The sequence below is a fragment of the Manis pentadactyla genome, chromosome 4 (genome assembly GCF_030020395.1).
Source record: "Manis pentadactyla isolate mManPen7 chromosome 4, mManPen7.hap1, whole genome shotgun sequence".
Taxonomy (NCBI): domain Eukaryota; kingdom Metazoa; phylum Chordata; class Mammalia; order Pholidota; family Manidae; genus Manis; species Manis pentadactyla.
This window is the reverse complement of record NC_080022.1, coordinates 55,686,335-55,706,355: the sequence shown is the minus strand read 5'-3', so window position 1 is coordinate 55,706,355 and position 20,021 is coordinate 55,686,335. Positions and strand designations below refer to the sequence as shown.

The window sequence follows — 20,021 nt, the reverse complement described above, 5'->3', positions numbered from 1 at the left end:
TGTGGGCTGTGTGCCCACAGGCTGTGATAGGGCTGCAGGTGCTGCACAGGGAAGGTGGGGCTCAGGGCATTCACCTGGCCTTGTGTGGCTCAGTCTCTGCATTGGGTGGGTGGGGCTTGGGGTGCTTGCCTAGTCCTGTTGAAGTTCAGATGCTACATGAGATGGGCAGGTCACAGGACACTTGAGAAGCCTGGTTACAGTGCAGGGTGGATAGAACACACCCTCCAGTGTTAGCAGGTTAGGGGCAGGACACCAAAAATAGTGCCTGTCGGCTCTCTCACCATCAAGTTAGGATGAGATTGCAAAAATGGCTTCCCCAGTGCTTCCATCCCAAGGAAAAAGTGCCTGCAGTTTCCTGCCTCTCTGGCAGCTGGTCCTAAACTAGTAAATGAGTCTCCCTCACTGAGGGTCTAGGTGCCCCTCAGTCTGCTGCTTTTGTACTGTATCTCAGGTTGAGTGGGTCTGTGGGCAGCCTTCCAAGAATGGGATCTGTTTCCTATAGTTCTATGATTCTCCTAGCTTAATGCCCATTGATTTTCAAGAGCAGACATATTGGGGATTTGTCTTCCTGGTGCCACTGGGGTTGGGGTTCCTGATGTAGGGCACAGTCCTCCAGTTCTTGAGGAAGAAGTTCATATTTTGTTGTGGGGTTGCTGCGTCTGGGGTGGGTTCCCAGGCAGGGCTGTGTCTCTGACTCCTACCCTTCTTGATGTGCCTCTTTTATCTTCTCTTGTGGAGATGCTGCTTCTCTAGCTCTAAGGTCCTTTTCAGAGGAAAATTACTCCATATGTAGCTGTAAGTTCGTTGTGTCTGTGGGAGGAGGTAAGTCCAGGGTCCTCCTATGCTACTGTCTTGAACCTGAAAAGCCATGTTCATTTAAATAAAATAGGATTAGACAATACTTAATGTTTTATGAGATTGTTTTTTCATTTAAGGTGTCATTGCCTGTTTCCATTTTATGTCATTTTAATGGATACATAATATTCTATTGTACAAATTTATATAATTCTCCACTGTGGGACATTGACCTTTTATCTAATTTTCTGCAATTATAAATTTTGTGGTAAACACTTTGTGCTGTATCTGTGAAGACTTACACAATTCATCCGTGCAGTAGATTGCTAAGTCAAAGGAGAAGCAGAATTTTAAGGTTTTTGATTTCAACAAACTGTCTTCCAGAAAGGCTGTATAACAGTGACACTCCTGCTGGCAAATATGTGTAAACACTGATTTTCCTAGAACATCAACAGTGTGTAATATCATGATGAAGGACTGTCTCTAGTTTGTTTTGATTTTATTATAATAATTAAGGTGCTATGTCTGTTTTAATTTCATGTGCTACTGATTTGTAAATGTGGCTCCAACCCTCACACCAGTTTCATTTGCCATTCCTTCCTTCGTCCCTGATGGTGGTTGTTTTTTTTTTTTTTTCAGTATTGCTGGGAGCCTGGTGTATTCCTACATAACTTTCTCTGAAGAGCAGCTGAGCAAACAGGCAGAGGCCAGTAACAAGCTGGACATTAAGGGAAAAGGAGCAGTATGACCAGAGGATTCTATCAAATACATAGGCCCAAGTTTCTTATCAATTCAGAACACTGGCAGTTCCTACACAGATACTGAGGTTGACGTGTCTTGATTATGGAGAAAATACCATTCTTTTGCACTTGTACAATCTGAGGATTGATTGCTGCCTTTTAAAATTTTATGAGAAAAAACTTATAATTGACTCTATTTTAAATATGCCATTTGAATTAATTTATATCAGACTATAAAATGCACCAGGCTTTTTAATTTATTTTTCTTCTATGCTGACAGTGAAACATCAGAGTTTTGAAAATATTCTATTCCATACTTTGATATCCAGGTGTCCCTGAGAGCTGCATATATAAAGTGCTCCAAGTGGAGCCTCATCATTCAATTCATTGCTCTGTCTGGAAGCAGTGTAGCCTCCCTTCTGCTGGAAATGCAGCCAAGTATCTGAAATTTCTCTTCTTTGAATTTTATTTCTTAACAATTGCATTTTCTTCATAAGGCCGCCATCATTGCATTCACCAAAGATGACACCTTTTGCACTGAAAAAATATGTGGAGCTTTGAAATGTATCGGTTTCCATGTTGGCTTCCCTGAGAACTTATGGGATAAGCAGAGTGCATTCTTTGAAAATACACTGTTTCCTCTTTGTTGTGAATGATATGAATAATGAGGGGAGGGAGGAAGTAGGCCTTTTACCCTGTCTTTATTCATCTGTCCGATTCATTCATTCAACTAAAATGTACTGAGTATGTCATATGGGCCAGGCATTGTGCTAAGTGTAGCGGTACAGATATGGTTTTGGAGGTAGTTGAATCTCACTTGTGCAGTGATGACTGAGGCTAAGACAGAAGACAATCTGTTCAGAAGATGGTACGAGTATGAACAAGTCACAGAGCTTTTCTGCTTGTAGAAACTCCAAATCTATAAATGGGGTTAGAAGCACCTCCCCTACCAACCCCACCGCTGTGTAAAACCAAATGCTCCAGTGTGAGGTCAGTGTGTGCGGAGCTCAGCCGTTGTTCTCTGAGTGAGAATGGCATGCAGGTGAGGTGGCCACCATCTGCTCCCCTGGGATGCCCTCCTCTGGGTTTGGTGGTTACTCTTTTTTGCTCCTCTTCGAGTCAGTATGACCAGGTCTCTCATTCCTGGAGTACGGGCTTGAGGGTCAAGGCTGCTTGGAGGTTCCCTACCATCAAGCCTTGGTCTGCCTTGTCAGTGTCAGAGCTGTTGTCTTCCTTTCTCCTCATATGGGAGGAGCCTCCCTTCTTCGGACACCCCACCTATGTCCCGTGCCCCTTGGCTCACTTCCTGAGCATGCCTGCTTCTCTCAAGACCGGTGCTGCACCCTGGGAGTGCAGCTGTAGAGGGGCATCGCCGGAGTTGCCTCATTGGGTCGGGCAGGGTATTAACTCAGACACAGTCCAGTGACTTGGCCTGTGACCTCCACTGACTGTGGGCACGAGTGTTTGCTCAGGCCAGTTGTGCTGTCCATGTACACAAGGCTGGATACCTTTGCACTGGTGCACACACCAGCTTCAATCTCCCTGGTTTTGGAAGCCACTGGGCTCTGGTGACTAAACAGTATTTTGGTGCCTCAGCAGGTGACTGGGAAGGTTTCAATTTCTTTTTAATCTTTGGAAAATTATATTGAGGTCATTTTCATAATTTCACTTGAATGTCTTTCCCTTATTTCTGTGTAACTTTTCTTAAAGCCTGGTCCGTGGTACTGGGTCCTTAGAATTAGGCTCATGACCAGTTTCCAATTTAGAAGTTCCAAGTAACAGATCCTAAGGTTCACTTCTTTCCAGTATCATCTGATATGAGAAAATATCAGTGGGAGAATAGGATATGACATTGTGTAAGATGGTTTTTATTGTCCCTGTTTTACCAATGAGAAAACAAGACTAGAGAAAGTCAGTGACTTGCTAATAAGTCAAAATTAATGGTTTTTTACATTGAACCATGCTTCCATGATTAACTGCCCTTATTCTCTGAGAAAGTGAGGAAATAGGCATGCTAGCTGAATTAATTTGGAGCCAGAGACAAACAGGCTTTGCAAATCAAGGAGCATGATGGGTAATGTATGCCAGAGCTCGCTCTATTCCAGGCTGGGCTCCGTTGATAGGCACTTCTGGCTGTGAATGTTGTGCACACTGCCTGGTTTTGCCTGAGTAAAGGGTGAAGGCACTGTGAGAGCTAATTTTAGGGGTTTCATTTCTTTTTCTGTCTGCCATGTAAAGAAAGGAACTTTGACATTAAAAGTCATTTGTGTTGTAGAATTTCTCATTATGAAAGGCCTTTGGATGTTGTTTAGAGGAGGTTGGGTAGAACCCCACCAGGTTTTCAACTGTTTCTTGGGGGTCAGGTTACCTTGAAGATCTGTCACCTCTCCAGATTTATTGAGAAAATCACATACAGTTATAGCTTCACTAAATGCACATGACCTCAGGGCCCCTGGCCTATGCCGAATGAACTTTCTGACTGATCAGAAGCGGTAGAGCAACTTACAGCTTCTTCCCTTTCCGTATTCTGGTTCCCGGAAGCCCCCTTCGTCTGGCACCACCATGGCAAGATAAGAGAAGGCAGCCTGGGGAAGTTGGAGATCCACTGGACTGGGCAGCCATCTTTGGAGTTTGTTTTCAGTTATGTGTAGGCTTGGTTATTGTACACTAGAGATTTACCTGGTACTCTAGCATCACCCAAATGTCTGGATTTTGCCCCAAGGTTAATTCCTTACAAGGCAAAATTTTTTGACCTATTAACTACCTCTTGGGAGAAAAAGAGTCAATGTAGAGTGAATTACTTAATTTGCCTTTTGAGACAGATGAGCTGTGGTGAGAATTCTGAAAGCCAAACTTTATGGCTAGTGGCTCTTTTTCTTGAGTTGGTAACAGTGAAGTCCTCTTTGGCCAGTCTGCGGTTAGTCAGTGCCAGATCGATCTGAATAACCCTGACTGCACATTGCCAACATGTCAGGTGTTTTTTTAATCACCACATGGCTGTTGACTTTATGATTCAATCATTTGTAGGATCCAACTTGCATGTAGATTTTTTTTAAGTGCATTTGCACATTTTCTGTAGTCCTGTTGTATCAGGAATCCATGGAAAGTTCAGGTGAGTAAAGTTGATGCAGGATCTTCATGGAAAGATTAGTAGTTTCACATTTGACTGGTTTGGAATAGTACTAGGATCTTGGGTCTGCCTTTGCTTTGTTATTAGGGCCTCATTCAGTGAGCAAAGATTTACTGAGCATCTCTTTTTTACAAGGCATTATGCTAAGCTCTGGGGAAACTGAGATGAATAGCACATGGTTCTTACTTTCCAGGAATCTATCATCATTTAGCCAGAATATAATTGGGAGAAAGAAGCAGATAAAAGGAGTTGGTAATTTGTAAGCTTCCTGCACTATTACCAGTATTACTAATTAGGGATGCCCCACCCATAGGGGCATTTTTATCATCTTAGAGGACTTTTGTAACTCTTACTACCCTTGGAACTCCGAGATAAGTGTCAAGCTATTAGAATTCAGTGAACAGCTGGGTCCCTCCTCCCTCACTGCACATATTCTTTCTTCCCCATGGCTGTGTAATATTAGTTCCTCCTCATGAACACTGTTGTAGTTGAACACGGTTGTAATTTCCCTCAGGGAGAGGAAAACAGTAATAATCAGAATAAATGAGGTGATAGTTGTGAGACTAGTTAGCACAATGCCTAGTACATATTAGGCACTCAGCAAATGTTACTGCCATTATTTCCTGGTGTGACTATAGACAAATTAAGATGTTCAATTTGCGCTCCTTAATGCTAGAGGCTGGGCAATGTGTGTATTTCTGGAAAAATGTGACCCTGTACTTTGTTGCCACAAAAATGATTAAATAAGTTTCTATTCATAGTCTTTTTAAAAATACTAACTAGATACAGTTGTGGCCACTCTGTGAGGCAGGTGATTCCACCTGTTTTTAAAAAAGAATCAAATTACTCTCATATTTTTATGGTAAATTTCAAAGAAGAGAAATAATTTTCCATGTTAGAGGAAGATAATCACACTTCAGAATCGTTGTTAAAACTTGCAGCGTGTCACCTCCAGGAAGTTCCTGTGCGGGCCGGACTTTTCTTCTTCCCTTCTCTGAATTAAGTGCGTTGGTTTGCGCTGCCTCATCTCCAGGCTCATCTCAGTTCTTGGTGTTTGTGAACCTCTGGCAACATCACTGTTTTCTAAACCTATCTTCTAGATTTTCCTGTCAGATGCCACTTTATCAGAGTAACAAGAGATACCCTATAGTGGCTTTTCTTTAAGGTTTCTCTTTTGAAAATACTTTTTAAAAAAGAAATCTACTGGTTAGATTTATTGTCTCTCAAAAAATGTTTTTAGAGTTTATTTTGTTCATAAATATTTCTTTTTCATGCTGACAATCAACTGATTTTTGTCTACAAATGTTGACCTATTGCAGTATTTTTTCAATATAGATTCTATTTACCAAATGACCATTTTTGTGTTTTTAAAAGGTACTGGGAATTGAGATATGTAAATCAGGTGACATAAACATGAAAATTATGTGCCTAAATATTTTTGTAAAGGTGTCAAATAAATAATTTTCCTGAACATATGTATTAAGATTTCTTTCTAAGTACATACAAAGAATTGAGCCACAGGTCTGCCTAAATTTAAGAGGATGGCATCTGTTAGTTGACTGAGACCTAACAATAGAGAAAATACTGTTTGTCATTGTGTTATAGTGGTTTATTAGAATGTGTGTGTGGTCTTTGTCCCTGTGTGTGGCACTGACCTCCTAAAACCCTTGTAATTCCTACAAGAGGTAAAGGAACATCTTTTGTTATATTTAGTTTTGTTCCCAGTTCCTGAAATAGCTAGACCCATAAAGGTGAAATGGGTGTCTTTTGTTAATCATAATAAGCCTCTTTAATCACACCTGAGTTTATGTTAATACGGTGACTGAGCTGGTAGTCAGAATCAACCTTGTGATTTGACTTTCAAACACCCCCTCCTTTCCCTAACCTAGGTGGAGCAGAGAGGGGCTGGGAGTTAAATCAATCACTCGTGGCCAGTGATTTGATCCATTGTGTAATCCTAATGAGGCCGCCATAAAAATCCCTGGGCTAGAAAGTTCAGACAGCTTCCAGGTTGCTGAGCACGTGGAGGTGTGGGGAGGATGCGGGCAGGGAAGCTTTGCGCACGCCCCTTCCACATACCTTGCTGTACGCTGCTCTTCCGTCTGGCTGTTCCTGACTTACATCCTTGTGTAATAAACCAGTAATTTAGTAAGTAAACTGATTTCCTGAGTTCTGTGAGCCTAACAAATTAACCAACCTGATGAGGGGGTCAGGGAGACCTCAGATTTATAGCTGGTTGGTCAGAAGCACAGGTAACAACCTGAACTTGTGGTTTGCAGTGGAAAGATGGTGGTCGGGACTGTCCTGTGGGTCTTAGCCCTTCTCCTGTGGGATCTAACGCTAACTCCAGGGAGACAGCGTCAGAACTGAACTGCAATACACCCAGCTTGTGTCACAGGTTTGCTTGGTAGGGAAAAAACCCACAGGTTTGGTGACCAGGCGTATTATGAGTAGAGCAGTGAGAGAGGACACAGGAGTTTTTCCTTTATGGCTATACAAGTGATTTACATGAACAGCACATGTGACTAAATATCCAGTGTCTTTGACATACTTGTAAATTCAAAGTAAAGAAATGCTAACCTTTCTGCTTCATCTGCTTAATCAAGTGTGTAAGCCTCAAAGCTTTACTAGGAAATGAACTAAAAATAGCACATGCTCATTAAGGAAGGCACTTTGGTACTGGCAGACTCAACAGAGGTAGAAGAACATTAAGGCAATTTTTAAAAATTGTGGTAAAATACACATAAAATTTACCACTGTAACTATTTTTAAGTTAACATTCAGTGGTAATACATATATTCACACTGTTGTGCAACCAGTCTCCAGAACTTTTTCATCTTGCAAAACTGAAATCCATACCATTTAAACAGCTTCCCACTTCCCTTTCCCTGCAGCCCCTGGCAACCACCATCCTCCTTTCTGTCTCTCTGAGTCTGATTCCTCTAGGAACCTTGCGTAAGTGGAATCATACAATTTGTATTTTTGTGACTGGCTTATTTCAGGTAACATAATGTATTTGAGGTTCACCCACATTGAAGCATGTGTGCATTTCTTTTCCAGGCTGAATAATATTCCATTGTATTTATATGCCACATTTTGTTAATCCATTCATCCACTGAAAGATAGTTGGGGTGCTTTCACCTTTTGGCTACTGTGAATAATACTGCTAAACATGGGTGTCTTAGTTAGTTTGGGCTACTATAACAAATTGCCATAATGTTATGGCTTAAAGAACAAACATTTAGTTCTCAGAGCTCTAGAGGCTGGGATGTCCACAATCAGGGTACCAACAGATCCGGCATCTGGTAAGAACATGCTTCCTGATTTGCATATGTCTGTTTTCTCATATCCTCGCATGGTGGAGAGCAGAGAGAGGAATCAGGTCCTGTTTTTCCTCTTCTTATAAAGTCACTAATTCTATCATAAGTACTGCCTGCCCCTTATGACCTAATTACATCTCCAAAGCTCCACCTCCAAATACCTTACTTTGGAGATTAGGGTTTTAACATGAATTTGAGGGGAGGACAAAGAATCCATAGTAATGGGTGTCCAAACAGGCTTTCAATTATTTTGGAATTGCTGAGTCATATAGTAGTTTATAATTTTTTAAGGAACTGCCATACTGTTTTCCATCATGGCTCACCGTTTACATTCCTACCAGCAGCACACAAAGTTTCCATTCTTGCCAACACTCATTTTGTTTTATTGATAGTAGCCATCCTCGTTAATGTGAGGTGGTATCTCATTGTGATTTTGATTTGTATTTTCATAATAAATAATGAGGTTGAGCATCATTTCATATACTTGTTGGCCATTTATATACTTTCTTTGAAGAAATGTCAGTTCAAGTCCATTTTTTAAAAATTGGATTTTGTTCTTCATATATTCTGAATTTTAACCCCTTATCAAATATGTTACCTGCAAATATTTTCTCTCATTCTGTAAATTACCTTTTCATTCTTGTTGACTGTGCCTTTTGATGTAGTTTTAAATTTTGATGTAGTATAGTTAACCTATTTTTACTTTTATTTACCATGTTTTTGATGTAATAGCCAAAAGAATTGCCAAATTCACTGTCATCTAGCTTTTCCCCTAGGTTTTCCTCTAAGAGTTTATAATTTTAGGTCTTACATTTAGGATCCCCTTTTAGCTAGTTCTGTAGATGGTGTAAAGTCCAACTCCATTCTGTGTGTGAACCATTGTTTTCCTGACACTTGTTGAAGAGACTGTCCTTAAGGCATGTGTTTTAATCAACTTTAAAAAATCCTTTGACTTTTTTCTTAATGTGTGAGATACATGCTCTTTCCATTCAGCCCCTTGCTGGTTTCTCACCTTGCTTGGTTTCTGGACACATGCTTGTCAGTATTGGGAAGCACCTCAGGAGAGGTACTGCCCAGAGTCGGAGCAGAGCTGGTGCCTTTATGTTATCCACAGGAGGCGGGTAGCTACCAGGTACCCCCAGGACTACTTCCCTGCAGCTGTCATCACGTTTCTTTATCCATCCATCAAACCAGACTGAGCTCACTGGGGCGAGTATCTAGCCTCCAGCAGAGGCCTGGTGCAACCATAATGCTCCATGAGGTACCATTTGTCCAGTGTGTTGTGGAACCCACATCCAAACCCTAATCAGTCCAACTGAAAAGACCTTTGCTCTTCACCACCATTCTAGGTTCTTGTTTCTCCTCGAATGCTTTTCACAGACTTGGTGGCTCCAAGCTCATCAACACTATATGCCTGTTTAATACCATTCTTCATTCAAAGTTCACACACCTAGGATTTAAAGACAGGGCACGAGCTGGTTGCTGATTGAATCTGAGAAAGCCAACAGCCATGCCTTTCCATGTGTCTGATGGTGCCCTCTTGTGGCAACAGCTGCCATGGGGAATAAATGGTGACAAGCAGTTCGCTTTCAAGAAAACGCAGTATTATTTACTAAAGCCTACTATGTGCTTTCACAGAATTAGACCTCTACCCTCTCTTGTTGGACTACAATGCTTTACTGTTGCAGAATGCTGCCCTAAGCAGGATGGAGGGATTTTTCCAGCTTCCCTCAGCTGATAAAAGTTAAATTTGTACTTTGATTTTAAAACCTGTTTTTCCAAAGAATTCCAGATAACCACCCTATGAGAGCACAGTTTGATCAAGAGTGCCTCATCATGTCTGCTTATCTTTCAGATAATTATTTTCATTGAATATTTTTGAGGACAATATCTACAAATGATGACAATCATGAAACTGAGATAAGTGTAAGAATGCATGGGAGGAAGAATGGTAGAAAAAACTTCCTTGGAGAAATGGTATTTGAGCTAGTTCTTAAAGGACAACTAGGATTCAATTGAGGGGATAGCTGTCTGGTGACCCAGGGCTGCTTTATCTGTGTCTGTCTAGAACACATCCCCTCTTGATGTCTTTATAGCACATGCCCACATCTCTGGGCCTTCCCTAACCAGCCTGTCTGAAGTGAACCCCACCACACTCCCTGTTCCCCTCCCATGCTTTATTCCCCATAGAATTTGTCTCTTATCATAAAATTGAAGTTTTATGAAGGCAGAGATGTTGATCTGTTTTGTTCCTGCAGTGTCCCTGGCACCTAGTGCTGGGCACATATAGGTACATAATAAATACTTCCTGAATGAATACATATGGACAATGAGTAGCCAATTAACAGCTACATTTTTTTTGAGCATAGCAACATGCCTCAAACATGGACTTATCTTCATTTTAGAAAGATCATGTAGGCTGCAGTATTTGGATTGTATGCTGTATGTAAGTCTGGGGTTGACAAATCCAAATCTTACAGGGGCAGGCAGGTAAAAAGTATGAGTCCGAATGAATCAATAGTGAGTGGTAAGGTTTGTGGTACTTACCTGTTTAAAAGCATTCAAATTAAAACAAAACTTTGGCCCACTGGCCATCAATGTGCCTAAATCAAAAGACTGCCATAGATCAAATATGTGCTATAACAAGATAACTGAAGATGCTGTGCAGATGCTGTCAGGTCGGAGTCATAAGAGGGCAGGACTGTACAGCTGAACACATCAGCAAGAGAAGGCTGCTGGGCAGGCCTGGTGAGAGATGAGGAGGTCCGAAAGTGTAGTCGTGAAAGCACAGAAGAGAAACAGGATTTGAGTTATTTTAGTAGGTAGAATTATCAGAAGACAAATCTGTTTCGATTTTTCATTTATAAGTAAAGTAGTGGTAAAATTTTTTTTTTTTTTTTACTAAATCTCATGTCTTCAGGAGACCATTTGAACTTTGGGAGACCAGACATGAACGTTGTCACTCAGGTTTCCAAGTGTTTTCAAAAAGGTAATTTTCAAGTGTAGCAATGGAAGAGAGTGCCTGTTGTATGTACCACAGCAAAAATAAACTGACTGCGCATTTGCTATATGCTATGTCAAGTTTTCCTTAACATATTACATTTTAATCTCCTAAACAATCCTTTAAATTAAATCCTATTACTGAAAGTTTCCATTGTTGGAGAGTGCTAATTGTGAGAAAGTCTTTGCTTTACAGAATATGAATTTCCCTTCCTACAAGGCTTCCTTCCTGCTCTGAGTTGGTGGAGCCCAGAGAGTTGGTAGAACCAGCAGTACAGAGTAATGTTTGAATGTGGAAGAAATGTCAAGTTACTTACTCTCAATTTAAATGAGTCCCCATTTTGCCATCTAGCAAGAAATTAATCCCAGTCTTCTCAAAGATTATACAAGAATCAAGGGAATTGCCTGGTACCCAGAAATTAGAAGAGGAGCCTTACTGTCTTCAGCCCTTCAAGGTCATTGCTTAACTCCTTAGGGACTAATTCCTATGGTGTCCTTTGAGGCACCACAGATTTCCAAATTTTGGTATGGTGATAGTTTCTACTGGAAGTTCCAGTGCCTTGAGTTCAGCCTGTCTTACATTCCATGCCACCATTCCTCTGTCTTCTTTCTAGGGAATGAGACTTGCAATCCAACTATTCTCTGAGCCTACTGACCATCTTTTTTTCCAGTTGGGGATTTTCTCCTTTCCAGAACTCAGACTTGTGGAAAAAAGGATAGAATAGGTTGTTTGCAAGTAACATCTGCTATCTACTCTACAACACACGTCTTCCCTGAATGCAAAGATCTAACTTGGAAATCAGGCTGTGAACAAAATCCAGATCATTGAAAAGATTAAGTCAATTTACCTAGGTGGCTTAGTTTCCCCATTTGTATAAAGGGAAGTATCCAGTGGGCCAAAGTAGTCTCTTTACCAGTGATGAGATAACTGTCAAATATTGAGGGTTTAAAAGAGTGCATTTAACAGCAGTCTTTCCTTAAAGATACATTACATTTTCCATAGGCTTGTTTTAGCTAAGGCTCATCTTCTCTGACCAGCACATGTTCCTCCTGAGGGACTTTATCTTATCCAACTGTTCGAGCCAAATGAATCCAGACGAACTGCCACCTTGCACAAACCACCCTGCCTAGCCACACTGATGGGTTGACTGAAGGGTAGCTAAATATAATGCTTCACTTCCCTGGCCCTAGGGACTGACTGGTCAAGGGCTGAGCCCATGGCCCTAGCCCTAACTACCTGAACTATTAGGTGACATAAAAGGAAAAAGACAGAGGGATCTGACCTTGTCTGAGAACCTGTCTATGGTTGTTGAATTTTAGACAAGTCATTTTTCCATTTTGGGCCTTAAGTCTCCTCTTCCGTCAAATGAGATGACTGAGTGGGAGGCTCCGGAAGGGCATCTGAGCTTTGGAGGGCTCTTACCTGATTGCTTCATTTGCAGGCTTCTTCCTGGCTCTGCAAAATGACCAGGTTGTGCAGGATTCTGTTGTAGGTGTGTATGGATCAAAGGACACCCTGATAGTTCTGGCTTCCTGTTTACATGCCTCCTTGCCAATAGTAACAGAAGTGAAGGAAACTGGATTCAACTGCCAAGTGTTAACAGAAATTTGAAGGCTACTACAAGTTTGTGATTCTAAAATTCACAGTGCTCTGAAAACTTAGTTTTTTCTTGAGTTTGTTGCCAAACTCATTTGGCAGCAGTATCTGACCTCAAATTTGTGTGAATATGAATACATTTTGTTGTGGCCATGTGTTTTTACCATAGGTTCTGGACCCTGTGGTGGATGTTTTACAATATGTATCACATCTCTAAAATCTGAAAAATTCAGGTCACGAGAACTTGGATAAGGGATTATAGACCCATACTGCTACTGGGTCTTTATCTAGTGCTGTCTAGAGATAAAAGATTTTCCCTGTGATTTTATAATCCCAATGACCTTGTGATACTGGCACCATGGATCTTTTACCTTATTTTACAGGCGGACATTTTAGGGGTTCTGTTTAGCACAATATTACAAAGTAGTGGCCAAATCAAGAGAAATCTTAAAATATGGCTGAATTTGAATTTAAGGAAAAAAGGTGGCATGAGTTAAAGAAGCTGTTTTGAACAAGGAGATTCTGAATAAAGTATGCATTTTGACCACCCCTTGGTTTAAATGGAGGTATAGTATGAGATAAGAGTCCTAGATAAGAAAATGCAAGGCCAGGCACTGTGGGGCTTGAGTTATCTGTTCTGCAATGGGGTACTTTGAAGTACTAATTGAAAAAAAAAAAATTAATAAGGCTCCAAGCATCAGATTAAGTCCACTGCTTTCCCCTTTGGCCTATAGGATATACCTTGTAAATGCTAGCATGGATATAAAATGAAGCTGGTTCAGAAACTATAGTTGATTAGTTGACTTTTCAACAGGCAACATAATTCCTATTCAAATTCAACTAAAAAAAGAAAGAAAAGGACAGTGATATTGCTTGTATTTAAACCACAAAAATTGACTTTGGGCCCTCTATAGACTAGAGGGTGACTCAGGTTAGCAATGTAGTCACTGACATCCGTGTTAATGTTTCTTCTCCTTTTCCCATGGCCTCCCGCCCCAAAAATTCAACAGGCCTTGAAGAATACTGAGGTACAGGATTACACGAAAGCAACTGGAGGTGCTGTTTCCATAATTTAGCTAGACCTTTCATGGAAAGAATGGTTTCAAAATTCTTGGAGCTAAGCTCAAAAAACAAAAACCAAGGAAAACAGTAGTAGTCTGTTTACCAGTGATGAGGTTAACTAATAAGAGTGCCAAGATGAAAATTCTCTTTTGGCGCAAATGAAGAAGGGGGGTAGAATAAAGTGTAATTCAGGGTTTATCCCTTTATCCCCAATGGTACAGGGAAATCCTACAGGTTTGGTAGGTACAGGCTATCTTCTGAGAGTGTAGCCATTAGGCCTGGCTCTCTTGAAAGCAGACGAGCGAAGTGGTTATTATAAGCAACTAGAAAATAAGCTATTTTCAATATTCAGTAACTAATACTTTTGAGTTATCTGTGAGGGAAGAGGCACTGTACCCGGATCTGGGGATATGATGGTAAGGAAAACAGATATGGCCCTTCTTATGATTGCAGGGGGGAAAAATGTAAAATCAAAATGGCACTTGTACCAACTTCTACGTGAGTAAGTCTTTGCTAAAGAATTCTGACCATCACTTACAAAGAAGTACTATTTTTTGGTATTATAGCCTTCATTATTTTTCCTAACCACACTTACACATGAAATGTATCCTTTAACAAAAGTGGTGTCATGTTATTTTCATAGCTCTTACCTGCCACAATCCTCAACTATTCTTTTCGGCTCAGTACTAACACTAGCCACTTAATGAAACTTGTTGACATAGCCCAATTGTGTTTACAGTGTTGTTTAAAAGTGCAAATGCCTGTTTACTAAACACTAGAGGCAAAAGCAGACAGCAATGCAATGGAGGCCACATAGCAAAGCAGTTCATAAAGTTCCTAATTCAGGCTGTTTGAAAGCTCAGAACCACCAGCCATCCAAATAAATTTCCACCAACTACAAGTAAGTGTTCATTAGGGGATTAATGGAACATTCGTACTCAGAATGACTGGCAACCTTATTAGCTACAAGCCACTAGAACTGGTTTCTTATGTTCACTGAGCTAAAGCACAAATGTTGACAAGGGTTGACTGAGATACTGAATACGCCCTCCTTGGAGCAAGCTCTTTGCCTAAATCTAGATTCTCTGGTCAGGTTAGTATGATGCCATTATCTGCTTGTCTGCTTCTGAAAGAAGCCACCCACCATTCAGGGTCCAGATCACCTTTTTTCCTTTAAAATGTTTAAGTATGTATACCTCCTATTAATCCAAGGTCCATCTTCTTTTGGAGAAAAAAGAGCAAAACCATTTTAGAACTACCTGCACTCACTCTACTAATTCTAGTGGGTGTGTGGACACAATTAGCCAACCCAACTCTATATTCAGTCAACCACTCATGTTGACAGTGATAACAGAGTTTGTTTTACAACCAGGCCAAATTTGCATTAGGCCTTAACTTTCCCAAACTTTAGAAATTCAGGAGATTACTACCTTATTATAGTAGTGCTCACTGGACAGTGAATGACAAGAGAGGTGAGTCCTGAACAATTCACAGCTGTTATGTTACAAGCAACTGCAGTAAATGTGAAAAATAAACGGTCTTAGGGAAATCACAATTACATGTTGCTTAATTTCTAAAGTATTTTTCAAGGAAAATCTTTAGATTTATATGACAAAGAATCCAGTGTTTTCCTGAGATCATGCCTACTCTTCCTTTTGCGTTCTCTGTACTCAGCATGTCTAACACTGCTCTTACCTGCAAACAACTCTTTGAAGAGAACATGCCACGCACCTCTGAAGCCACAAGCCAAGCATAGTAGCTTGTGTATAGACCCAAATATTTGCTGGGTTAATAGGGTATATAGAAAGGTGATGAAAGCTTGTTACCATTGACATTTAAATGTGAAGCCTTTATCATCAATTTGGACCAAGGAGAATTAGGAGTTCAGCTCCAGTCTATATGGAAATTCTTCAGTATTCTTCACAAAACAGGTCTTTGAAAGTGTGCTCAAATACTTCCTTCTGAGAGCAGGCAAAATGAAGTATATTATATATCCTAAATAAGTCATATAGCTAATATAAAAACAAACTAGGGTAAAAAATGTTGAGGAGAAACTCTATGTACATAAAAGTTACAAAAGATGCCAGCACACTACTAAGGGTACAAATAAACAAGGTTATGGAAATTGGTCATAGAAGATTAAGAGGCTAATCCAGATATTCAGAAATATAAAATGAGCTCAAAACTTAAAGGGGATGATGCTTTCAGATTTTGCATAAGATCAACTTAAGTAGAGTTAATTTTATGATAAATTTAATCAGAATCATGTAATAAATATATAAAGGTCAATTTTAGAGAATAAAGTTTAAAATTTGGAAATTCTTTTTTCTTTCCCCTAATATTATATGGTTTTCCAAATTGGCATTTTTCATAAATATGGATTATAGTTAGGAAAATCTTTATTTCTAATCTGGTGTTTAGTAGTGATGTCAGAGCCAGTTATACACCCCTAGGGTCGTTAGCTATGGAACTTCACCCACCCTAATTTACATAAAGTGCCCTTAATTTTCCATCGAGAGCAAAACAAATATTGATAAGTCTTTTGCAAAATGTATGATAAGAACTATATTGCAAAAAGAACAGAATATTTTATATAACTCAGAGGAAGAGAAACAAGGTGAGAATAGAGGTCCATAAACCAAAGAATATCTCCGGAGGTAAAAAAAGATAAAAATATATCACCCAAGATGAGGAATAAAAGGGACCAGAAGCCCCTGAAACACTGCTTTGTGTAATATGTCTATGAGCATAGGCAAGAGATTTTATGTATTTGTACTGTCAAAAATGTGCATCATACAAACCTAAAACCTGTAATCAAAACCTAAGAATCAATCTAATGAAAATCATTCACACAGCATACGCAAATGTGTTTAAAAAAATATTTTAATAAGCATATTCAGAATGGCAGACAGGGAATGGGAAAAGGGAATTATTTTACAGTGCAAAATTACTATGCATAAATTTAAAACATCTAATTCATAATTTCAAATGACTATTTAAATATTACTTTAAATACATTTTAAAGCTCAACAAATCTGCGTTGAACTGATCTGTTGCAGATTCTGAACTCTATTTGAAAACACATCATCAAACAATACCATTCCAAATGAAAATGATAGTGCTTGCTGAGGGTAGGTATGGGGTGAGGGACGCTAAGTAACTATAAACAGGTTTTTTTTTCCAATGCAATTTGTCAGAGTTTGAGAGTTATGAAACACACTAATTTTAAGCAAATTAAATTCATGATATTACTAAAAATTTTTAAGTAGTGCAATGACATCAATTTATAGTGGCTGTTATTATGAAGAAGAAAATACTGTGTGAAATACCTGTATAAACACAAAATATGATTAAATATTTATGAAAAGCTAAGCATTATGTATTATTATGGAATGTCTTTCATTAGACCTACTTTAAAAGGATGAAAATTTTCTAACATATACATATGCTACATTTGCAAACATGCCTGAGAAATTAATGTTCCTGTAATATTAGTTTGTAAGAACTTAACTAACCTGCAAACAAAATGTTTTTAAAAAGGTGAAAATGGTATGTCTAATACTGTAAAAACTTAAAAAGTACAGCATCATTATTCATTTGAAACATTTCTATAGACCATCTTTGACAAAGAGCTAGGATACTTTGGATTTGGTTTATAAAATCTGATTTTGAAAATGGATTGTGACCATCTGCTGAAGCTGCCATTCTGGATAGATTATGTTTTAGGTAAAACAATAGGAAAACAACAAAAAATTCACGCTTCTCAACACTTCCACCCAAACTTTGACTTAGTTGGATATGCAACAGTGAATGTACATTATATGAAGTCAAGTGTTGTAAAGTGGCTTTTAACACTGTTTGCGGAAAAAAGTTGTTCATATTGGTGGAAGGAAGCAGTCGGAACGTATACTAGTAGTAATACTTAATAGGGGTAAGGCCTAAACCATGATTTCTCAGTGCAAATCTCTACTCAATTGCATTAGACAGTTGAGCCATTAAAAACAAGACCACAGAAGATTGTAAAAAGACATTGGCTCTTGAAATGATAGCTGAAAATGAATCAGCAGAAGCATTTGGGGAATGCCTGCGTGATAAAAACAAGAAGTTAATATATTTTACAAAAGTCTGGATATAGGTTGGTCTATCAGCCGTATAAAACTACATGTTTTAACAAGAATTTTGCACTAAAAATAAAATGGCACTCCTCAAGGCTATGCTAATGGATGATCCTATTTGTAGTAACAGAGCAGTGTTTACTCTGTATGTTATTTTCATTTTGGAAGTATACTATCAAATCTGAAAACCTGGATTGTAACTGGAAAAGTCTAAACTTTTCTCCATCAGCCTTTTCCTCACAAAAATCAATATTGTTGCCTGCCAATTCCTTTTGTGTGCCAGTATCTAAAAATCACGACCTTTTCTCATTTATTTAATGTAAAAATGGGAAATTTTATAATGCGTATAAAAATAACTGAATGGGATTCTGGTCAGCATGATACATTTAAGCACTTAAGCCAACATTAAACTTTTGTCTCACTTGAAAAATAATTTTGAAAATTATAAGCAAATGCAAAGCAAACAGCAATTTAAGTATGCTTAATTTCAGAATTCTCAAACTATCTGTCCTTAAGAAGAAATTAAAAAAAGAATTTTCACAATCCTTTATGAATACTTTTAACCACCTGGTTAAGAAACATGACTTAGTTACTACACAAACACTTAAAAATTCATTAGAAAAACCTTAGCAAAATAAAATGAAAGCTGACAAACTCAGAATTATCAATTCCTCTCATAAAAGTTTACCAACTGTACAAGTTAAGAAAACTATACAAGCTTTTGTATTAAGAAAGGACAGCTCAGTCAAGACATATATATACTGTAAAAATCTTTCAAAGGCTACAAAGAATCTGGAAAAATACAGAATGTATTTCTTAAGCCCAGATAAGAATATGGAAAGACATCATTGATGTCAACAATTTTACATATACAAACCTGACTTGGTTTATTTTTTAACTTCTATATATAAAAAAATCATGCTAGCGTTAACTTTCAGGATTCATAAGGGTTTCCTTAATAATAATACCCAATTTGTATGGAGAGAAAAGTATCTTGTTAGAAAATAAAACATTTCAAGAAACTCAGAAAAATTAAGCAGAAATCTGAACTTCGTTTTTTTCCCCCTCTACTATCAAATTAAGCAAAAAGTATCTTGTGAAATTTTAAGAATAAATAAGAAGGTACAGATATATCTTCAGTTTATTCAAATTTAATAAACTCTGTTATATCCTTAAAAGGGTCCTTAGAGTTTTAAAGTAAAAAGTCTGGAAAAGGCAGAATTATGAAATCTTATTTACTAAAGTGTAGGACTTAATCCAAATTTTCAGATTTTAACCAACTGCTTCAAGGAAATCAGCTTTTTAAGGTAACCCATTAACCCTGAAAATTTTAGTCACACCAGAATTTACCAAAGAAAGTAAAATAAGTCTAAAATTTAATCATCTGTGTTTTCAAGTTCTTCAAATTTTCCATGTGAGATTGCTTCTTGGAAAAATTCAGAAGAACCAGGACTTTCTTTTCCATTGCTGTTTATCCTTCGCCTTTTGGCAGGTCTCTCATTTTTTTCATCAAAATCATTTTCATTTCTTGCAGTCACATGGGAAAGTTTTGGATCAGTGGTAAGATTATCTGTTTCATAACCATTAGTATCCATGTCTGCATGAAGCGGTTTCTTATTTCCACCTGTTGGTCCATTAACATGTAACCCTTCAACTTTTACTTCTTCTTTATTTAGTATTTCACCTGGTCCATTAGATGACATGCCTGAGTTGGAAGAAACATAAATGAAACTGCTAGTATTAAAAGGTTAAATTTGTAAGCTATCATAAGGAGAGTTATTATAAAATAGCTTCTTATCAAAGAGGGGAGGTATCAAATCTGTGTAAACATACGGTCTGAATTCCAGCTCTATTTACTTAGTAGCAGCTCTGGGACCTTAGGCAAGTTACTCATACTCTCCATGCCTCAGTTCAATCACACATGCAGTGAGAAGAATAGCTTTACCATACAGGGTTATTGTGAAGAGTATGTAAGTTAATAGATGTAAAAAATTAAGAACACAATTTGGCATATGTGAAAAGCATGAATAAGCACTGAATTAAGCAATCTAAGCTGAATTAAAGCAAAGAAATGCATAAATTATTTGGATTTAGCAAAATAGCTATAACTTTCTAAAACATATAAATTTCCTTAAAAGCTTGAGTTTTCTTCTGCCATATAAAATCAAAATGACATTACTTTTTTAATTCTCAAAGTAAATCTATGGGTATTGTGCTTTAAAGATCATACACTGTACTTAGCTAAGTGTATTTAACTAATAC

General features: G+C 38.4%; 2 protein-coding genes across 8 annotated transcripts in view; one reads left to right on the top strand and one right to left on the bottom strand.

Moving 5' to 3' along the window:
• The window catches only part of SLC35D1 (solute carrier family 35 member D1), a 59,631-nt gene extending 53,495 nt beyond the window's left edge, over window positions 1-6,136 (top strand). The window contains exon 12 of the mRNA XM_036933138.2: window positions 1,435-6,136. Within this exon, the coding sequence (XP_036789033.1) occupies window positions 1,435-1,543 (109 nt within the window). The 3' untranslated portion in view covers window positions 1,544-6,136. The remainder of the gene's footprint in view (window positions 1-1,434) is intronic.
• Window positions 6,137-16,509: 10,373 nt separating this feature from the next.
• Window positions 16,510-20,021, bottom strand: part of MIER1 (MIER1 transcriptional regulator) — a 57,224-nt gene continuing 53,712 nt past the window's right edge. For all 7 annotated transcript variants that reach the window (XM_036933159.2, XM_036933162.2, XM_036933166.2 and 4 more), the window contains one exon: window positions 16,510-19,464. In XM_036933159.2, coding sequence (XP_036789054.1) covers window positions 19,136-19,464 — 329 coding nt within the window. In that variant the 3' untranslated portion in view covers window positions 16,510-19,135. The remainder of the gene's footprint in view (window positions 19,465-20,021) is intronic.